Genomic DNA, 8,999 nt, shown 5'->3' with positions numbered 1-8,999 from the left:
CCGCCTCCCTTTCTTCCTCAACATTTAAAAGTTCCTCAAAATATTCTCACCACAGCACCGTATCATCCTTTGCGGATGATACTAGGATCTGCATGAGGCTGTCATCTGCTGAGGATGCGGTTAACCTCCAAGAAGATATAAACAAAGTTTTCCAGTGGGCAACGGTAAACAATATGATGTTCAATGAGGACAAATTCCAACTACTCCGTTATGGAAAACTGGAGGAGATAATAACTAGAACAGAGTATACTACTGACTCCGGCCATACAATAGAGCGGAAAAATAATGTAAGGGACCTGGGAGTAGTAATGTCTGAGGATCTCACTTTCAAGGATCACAACAGTGCCACGATCGCACGTGCAAAGAAAATGATAGGATGGATAATGAGAACTTTCAAAACGAGAGATGCCAAGCCCATGATGATCCTTTTCAAATCACTTGTTCTCTCTAGGCTGGAATACTGCTGTACATTAACATCTCCATACAAAGCAGGTGAAATCGCAGATCTAGAGAGTGTACAGAGATCCTTTACTGCACGTATAAGTTCTGTCAAGCACCTTAACTACTGGGAACGCTTGGAAGCACTTGACTTGTACTCGTTGGAACGCAGGAGGGAGAGATATATCATAATCTACACTTGGAAAATCTTGGAAGGAATGGTCCCAAATCTGCACACAGAAATCACTCCCTACGAAAGTAAAAGACTGGGCAGGCGATGCAAAATGCCGCCAATAAAAAGTAGGGGCGCCATTGGTACACTAAGAGAAAACACCATAAGTGTCCGGGGCCCAAAACTGTTCAACAGCCTCCCATCAAGCATTAGGGGAATTGCCAATGAACCCCTGGCTGCCTTCAAGAGAGAGCTGGACAGATACCTAAAGTCAGTGCCGGATCAGCCGGGCTGTGGCTCGTACGTCGGACTGCGTGCGGCCAGCAGTAACAGCCTAGTTGATCAGGCCCTGATCCATCGGGAGGCCTGGTCATGGACCGGGCCGCGGGGGCGTTGATCCTTGGAATAACCTCTAGGTAACCTCCAGGTAATCTACCTAATACCTCCATCTCCCCATCTACTAACTCCCCTACTCTGTTTTTAACTGACAAATCCGTACTTTCCCTAGGCTTTCTTAACTTGTTTAACTCACTCCAAAATTTTTTCTTATTTTCATTAAAATTTCTTGACAGTGCCTCTCCCACTCTTTCATCTGCTCTCCTTTTGCACTCTCTCACCACTCTCTTCACCTTTCTTTTACTCTCCATATACTCTGCTCTTCTTATAACACTTCTGCTTTGTAAAAACCTCTCGTAAGCTACCTTTTTCTCTTTTATCACACCCTTTACTTCATCATTCCACCAATCACTCCTCTTTCCTCCTGCCCCCACCCTCCTATAACCACAAACTTCTGCCCCACATTCTAATACTGCATTTTTAAAACTATTCCAACCCTCTTCAACCCCCCCACTACTCATCTTTGCACTAGCCCACCTTTCTGCCAATAGTCGCTTATATCTCGCCCAAACTATTATTATTGTTATTTATTATTATTATTATTATTATTATTCTTTCAACAAACCGGTTGTATCCCACTGAGGCAGGGTGGCCCAAAAAGAAAAACGAAAGTTTCTCTTTATAATTTAGTAATTTATACAGGAGAAAGGGTTACTAGCCCCTTGCTCTGGGCATTTTAGTCGCCTCTTACAACGCGCACAGCTTACGGAGGAAGAATTCTGTTCCACTTCCCTGTGGAGATAAGAGGAAATAAACAAGAACAAGAACTAGTAAGAAAATAGAAGAAAACCCAGATGGGTGTGTATATATATACTTGTACATGCATGTGTAGTGTGACCTAAGTGTAAGTAGAAGTAGCAAGACGTATCTGAAAGCTTGCATGTTTATGAGACAGAAAAAAGAGACCAGCAATCCTACCATCATGTAAAACATCATGTAGTACAGGCTTTCATTTTACACTTGGCAGGATGGTAGTACCTCCCTGGGCAGTTGCTGTCTACCAGCCTACTACCTATATTATTATTATTATTATTATTATTATTATTATTATTATTATTTAAATTTATGTGAACACATTAATTAACCCTTAAACGGTCCAAACAGATCGACGTTTAAATTCATAGTGCTACAAAAGTAGATCTACTTTTTTTGCATATTTTCAAATACAACAAAAAAAAATGTAGATAAAAGTTTTCTTTACATGCTTTCAAAGGTAAAGCAAAAAAGAAGATCTGCATTTTTTACATACTTTCAGATGTTGAAAAAATGTATATATACGTTTGGACCATTTAAGGGTTAATAAATCAATAGGGGAAGAGGGGTGTGTACATTATTGCTAATTGCCCATAGACTCTGAATTGCAAAATTAATTTTTCATGATTATAACATAAACAGACGAAGTTCTGAATAAGTGGGCTTAGTCCATAGATCCAAAAGACTACTAAGAATATGGGTATTGTGACCTGTAAAACAGCACAGTACAGTATTGTACAGGTATGCTACTGAATTGTGTATTGTATAAGGTATGCTACTGAATTGTGTATTGTGTAAGGTATACTATATTCTAACTACAGTACCTGTATAGTACTGCAATGTAAATAAAAATATAGTTATGTATGTATATATACAGTACAGTACTGTATAGTAATTTTATACAGGAGGCCATCCACATTCGTGAAAGTTAGGGGATCAAGAACCTCGCGAATCTTGAAAATTTGAGAATGTTTGGTGCGCATATATGATGTAGGGAAATGTAATAATACTGTACTGTAGCGTTCGCGAATGTTTTGATGCGCAATTTTTTTTTTTCAACAAATCGGCCATCTCCCACCGAGGCAGGGTGACCCGAAAAGAAAGAAAATCCCCAAAAAGAAAATACTTTTATCATCATTCTACACTTTCACCTCACTCATACATAATCACTGTGCAAATATATTGTAGGGAAATATAATAATGGTATTTACTTAGCTAACAATACTGCTTCCTTAACCTATTGAGCTATGAACAATCATAAAGCACATGAAAACAACATAAAATATTGTATATACATTTTTTTTTTTTCAACAAGTCGGCCATCTCCCACATGTTGTGGTTTAATAACAAATAATGAGCAAACATAACACTCACCACTTCATAAGGTTAGGCAGATGAACTCTGACGACTTGTGATGATGATGACAATGACAATGATGATTTTGATGATAGCCATACAGTTATTGGTGACAGTTGAATGAATATGGAGTGTAACTGCATGGCATGATGAATCTAGTGTGTGGATTCTAACTCTTCACTGCGGCTGGGCATTCGCAAATGTTTGAAACTCACGAAAGTGGAGGGCTAGCTGTAGTATGTAATTTACAGTAATTTTACTTACCTTTTTGTGGAAGAGAGATGAAGTGAAAACTATTTGTTTCTTAAAAGAATATTCCTCACGTATCCATGCCACAGACACCACACCTAGCCTACCTTATTAATTTGTTTCTGCTTAACACTGAGAACCATTGTTAGTTGCACTTTACTCAATATGTAAACGATGTCACACAGACCTCTGTAGATCCAGGGAAAATTTGAAACTGAATGACAAGTGTATGTGTGAGTGAGCACAGGAAATAAACAAGCATGGGTGGCTTATGGCTTATAGAACACTGAAAACAGACAAGTCCTGGACATGGAACCTCTGGCCCTTACTGGACAAACATTGGAATTATCTGACTTGGTTTGATGATTCAAAAGACAACTGGACACTATTGTTATGGACAAATTCTAGAATTGCAGACTTTTTTCCATCATGTCTGATTCCAACATTTGTCCAGCCAATTTTTTTTTTCCATAATTTTCAAATTCTGTTAAATAGGAGGTCTATTAATTAAAGGTTTTACTGTATTTTATATAAATCATCAGTACATAATTGAGGATTGAGCTATACTTGACATACAGTAACATCAGAACCAAAGCCTGGCAGGTTATTCATATCTGGTATATAGGCATACCTTGCTTAAAGGCGCTTCGCTTGAGAGTGCTTTACATTAATATGTCACTTTTCAATTACAGTATGTTTTTTTTTTTTTTTTTTTTTTTTTTTTCAACAAGTCGGCCGTCTCCCACCGAGGCAGTATGTTTATGTTTATTATTTTCAGCGCTTCCCTTGTTCTCAAGATAGTTTTTCAGTGGTGACATGCACTTCAGCGGATTCCGAGCTGAATCAAGCGAGTTGCCTGGTACCATTTTATTACCTGCGCTCAGTCTATTTACAGCATTTGTGTCCTTTATTCCTCAGTGTCGTGTTTTTTGCAATTTTAAATTTTTATAAAACTTTGTGTTATTGTTATGGTAATTATTATTTACAGTACAATGGCCCATAAGTTTAATACTAATGAAAAGAAGAGTTGCAAGCCATGATTTTAGTTTTTTATGTACTGGCAAGTGAAAAAAAGGCTGTGATTCACTTTATGGCAGTCCTCTGGAACCTAATCCACTGTATTAGTGAGGTATGCCTGTATTTGAGTACTATAAATATTTTCTTTCCCTAAAATGTGGTGTAGTGCTTCAGGTCTTGATTTTTGTACCTTAGGTATGGTATAACACTATAAGCATACCTCACATATTAATGGGGATACATTATTGAAAAACCTAATGTTAAGCAAAGCAGCACTCAAGGAAACAAGCACATTATCCCAGTAAACTACATTATTTAAATTGACATGTGTTAAATTACAAAAAAATTAAGCCCATCAACAAGTTACATATTCTAACTGACACAAGGTATGAATCCTGTGCACTCCATGTAATTTTTCAATTTATTCATTTATCAATTTCTACACTAGATATTATTACACTGTAAGCATAACAGTCATTTTACTTTCAAATTTATATTTGTTACTTTTGTAAGTTACTGTATACCCTGTCAGGGACAGAAAACCTACGATTCATCAAGGTCCTCATAGCTAAGGCAGTGGCTGTCCATATGGTCCATTCATTTACTAGCCACACTAATTGGTGCTTAACCTAGGCTCATTTTTTTCAGGAACTATGGGAACGTGCCAGCGAATTTCCTCTGTTTGGGACTCTCCACGACCTCTCATCCTACCACTTTGCATGTATCAGCCAACGGGCAGAAACTGTGGAGTTGATGGACGAAACCAAGTGTTTGCAGGAGATCAATCCCTTCATGTGGATTTTAAAATTGGTTGAAAGGAAAGGCAATGAAACTGAAAAATTACTTAATCTCCAGATTGGCCAGTTAATTGGTAAAGGTACGAAGAATATAATGCTGCAATTGTAATTGTTTGTATGTTAATACACAGTGTAATACACCTACCATCCTACTTACGACCTGCTTCATGTATGACCACTTGACTTACGATTGTGTTTTTTATGCCAAATTTCTGGGAAATAAACAACTGTTTGTGTTGTACACAGTGTTTATTCTAAACCTTACAGTATAAAATACAGTACTAAAAGCATAAAAAGTAAAGTGAAAAATGAAATACCAAAATAAAACAATAAAATAAAGAATATCAACATGTGATGTTGATATTTAGTAGTAAGGTTTGACTTACGTTCATTTCGACTTACAACCGGTTGGTCGGAACCAAGCTCAGTCATAAGTCGGATGGTACCTGTATATGGTAATTGGTGAAATGCATATTGCATGCTAGTTTATATATTAGATTTTTATTTTTCACTTAAGATGTAGTGTTAATTACACCTTTCTGCATAGTTCATTTTCAGTTAGTGGTGATCATCACTAACTACACTGAATTAAGAATTGTTGAGCTATACCAAAGAAGGGAATTTAATAGATAAGTGTTTCAGTTAGTTTTTTTTAGATACTGTATGTTTTGTATCATAAATTACCAGCCATAGATTGACCTAGGTCATAACACAAGGGGTATATGTTCACTCCCAAAGTTTAGTTTAATATATCCCCTGTCATAAGTGTTGTGGTGTACTTTTACCCTATTGACTGGAGTAAATCAGCTGTTTTCTGTGTCGGCTGTCAGCAGATGTGAGGAATCTAGAGGTAATTTTGATTTGATTGTTTTTTTTCTTTTAAAACACATCAGCTGTCTCCCACCAAGGCAAGGTGACCCGAAGCAGAAGGAGCACTTTCATCATCACTCACTCCATGTATATATTTTATTTTTCCTCAGAAGCCAAAGATATTGGTTGTATCTATAACCTGTATAGGAGAGGCTCAGCCAATGGCCAATACCTAGCTTACTACTGTACAGTATCATTGCAAACTTCCAGAAATATTCAGTGCAGCATATGTTAATTTGCATATATACTCAGCAGTAATTTTTCCATATTTAGGTTGTAGGTATTGTATCACTCTCCACCATCACAGTTGGCTGTTGAGGGTGTGTGTAGTCTTCTTTAAAGCTCTCAGTTCTTGAAACAACATCTGGAATTTCTCATTTTATTTACCATATCTGTTATACAGACTATTTGTACATTTGGCTTATAATAGCACAATATCTTTTTTCATAGTTTTCCTTGGATGGTACTGTACATAACAGGAATGCATTTCTCACACACATTGAGAGATTGATATACTGGATTGTAGACAGAGAAATCCTCTAGTTTATTCTAGTGTTTTTGATCATTTACAAATGGTTATTTTTTTTTTTAATCCTGCCATATCCCACCAAGGTAGGACATCCTAATAATAAAAACCAAAGACAAGCTGGATTTATGAGCTTCAGTTTTTATTCATTTCAGAACTCCAGAAATTTGATGCCCTCAAAAATCCTGAGGTGAATGAATTTCGGTGGAAGATGAAGGCAGTGTGTGATGAAGTTGTGTCTGCAAGAAATAAATTAACCTGGTCTGAACAGGTAAAGTCCAGCTAGTAAAAATTTCACAAATTCTGTATGTAGTAAAGTAATGTGTTCCTAGGTAGAAATGAATATTTTTTTTTGAGCCTGAATTAATGTGGGAACCTTATTATAATCACACTCTTCACCTCTAATTTTATATTTGCGCATTTTGTTTTTGGTCAGTCTTAGTGTAGTACACAACCTCCCAAGATAATTAAGATGTGCTCTTGAAAAATTGTCTTGTTGCTTTTCTTAATAAGACATTTTTTACCCTTGCTAGTGGTATCCATCATTGCTAAGTCATGCTTTATTGCAGTACTATTTTTTTAGTCATAGTAAAAAGGTATACCAGTAGTAAATTTGTACTATATTCAGAGTTAATATACATGTTGAAAGTAGTGGAGTTATGCTTTTTGAGGTATAGCTAGGCTGTTTCAGAGATCTTAATTTGTACAGTACACAGTAGGACAGTGTAAGGCTCACCTGCTTGTGGTTATACTTACTGTAGGTACTGGTGCTGAGCTCTGCTGATATGTCCCATCTTCAGTATTTGTAGCTACAGGCAGAATTCTTGTATTTTCATTCTTTAAATAGCTAATTTGATTATTGCTGTTATGCTAGAGTTGTACTGTGTAGTATACAGCCTCTCCTCGCTTAGCGACGTACTCGTTTACCGACACCTCGGACTTACGACGGGCTCTCTGACCAGTATTTATACCTAAATAATGTATATTAGAGCTGATTTCCTCAATTCTGTTTATTGCAATATACAGTACACTGCTGTATAAACATTTAAAAATATACCAGAAATGTTATAAATGGTGTAAAGGTGACATTAAAACAATATCAAAGATGTTTGACACAAATCCACTACCATTATAGTATGCTCCTCATTTAGAGATGAATTCGTTTACCGACAGGGTCTTAGATCCCTATCTCCGTCATTAAGTGAGGAGAGGCTGTATTAATTATAATCTCTTAAAAGTAATTTTAAGGAATTATACACACCAGCAGGAGTTTATTGTATAATTGCTATCAAGTCTTAGTAACTACATTTGTCTACAACCACATATCACTTGTAATTTTGTAAAAAATCCTCATTATCCATGTACTATTATCCTGTGTTGTTTCTCATCCAATTAAAATACAGTAGGACTCCTGTATCTGTGGGATACTTTTCAAGGACCCGCCATGGATACCAAAACCGTGGATAGTAGCAAACCCTATATATATATATATATATATATAAAGTTTGATTGACAAATTATACTCAATAAGTGGAGAATTATCACTTTCCCGCCGATGGAAAGCAGTTCACGACTTAGGCTTTGAAGAATTGCCAACCTTTGTACTTTTGCATTATGGGGCCATTATTATGCAAAATTAAGAGGCACTTTTGGGTCACTAAACCATGGATACACCTTGGCCATTTCCCACAGAAGTAGGGTGACCCAACAAAGAGGAAAAGACTTAACTATCATTCATTCAGTCACTGTTTTTCCTGTGATATTTAATTTTATCTTAGGTAGTAGGTTGATAGACAGCAACCGCCTAGGGAGGTACTACCGTCCTGCCAAGTGAGTGTAAAATGGAAGCCTGTAGTTGTTTTACATGATAGCAGGATTGCTGGTGTCTTGTTTCTGTCTCATAAAAGTGCAACATTTCAGGTACGTCTTGCTACTTCCACTTACACTTAGGTCACACTACACATACATGTACAAGCATGTATATAAACACCCCTCTGGATTTTCTTTTTTCTTACTGGTTCTTTCTTTCAACACACTGGCCGTATCCCACCAAGGCAGGGTGGCTCAAAAGAAAAAATGAAAGTTTCCCCTTTTACATTTAGTAATATATACAGGAGAAGGGGTTACCAGCCCCTTGCTCCTGGCATTTTAGTCGCCTCTTACAACACGTATGGCTTACAGAGGAAGAATTCTGTTCCACTTCCCCATGGAGGTAAGAGGAAATAAACAAGAACACGAACTAGTAAGAAAGTAGAAGAAAACCCAGAGGGGTGTGTATATATATGCTTGTACATGTATGTATGCTACTTCTACTTACACTTAGGTCACACTACACATACATGTACACGTTTATTTATACACACTCATCTGAGTTTTCTTTGATTTTATCTTAATAGTTCTTGGTCTTATTACTTTTCCTTTTATA

General features: G+C 36.8%; 1 protein-coding gene across 11 annotated transcripts in view; it reads left to right on the top strand.

Moving 5' to 3' along the window:
• Positions 1-8,999, top strand: part of Pi3K92E (phosphatidylinositol 3-kinase 92E) — a 149,920-nt gene that overhangs the window by 56,526 nt on the left and 84,395 nt on the right. For all 11 annotated transcript variants that reach the window (XM_070098909.1, XM_070098906.1, XM_070098908.1 and 8 more), the window contains 2 exons: positions 5,030-5,258; positions 6,730-6,845. In XM_070098909.1, coding sequence (XP_069955010.1) covers positions 5,030-5,258; positions 6,730-6,845 — 345 coding nt within the window. The remainder of the gene's footprint in view (positions 1-5,029; positions 5,259-6,729; positions 6,846-8,999) is intronic.

Source organism: Cherax quadricarinatus, chromosome 65, assembly GCF_038502225.1.
Source record: "Cherax quadricarinatus isolate ZL_2023a chromosome 65, ASM3850222v1, whole genome shotgun sequence".
NCBI classification, from domain to species: domain Eukaryota; kingdom Metazoa; phylum Arthropoda; class Malacostraca; order Decapoda; family Parastacidae; genus Cherax; species Cherax quadricarinatus.
This window is presented reverse-complemented; position numbering and strand designations above follow the sequence as displayed.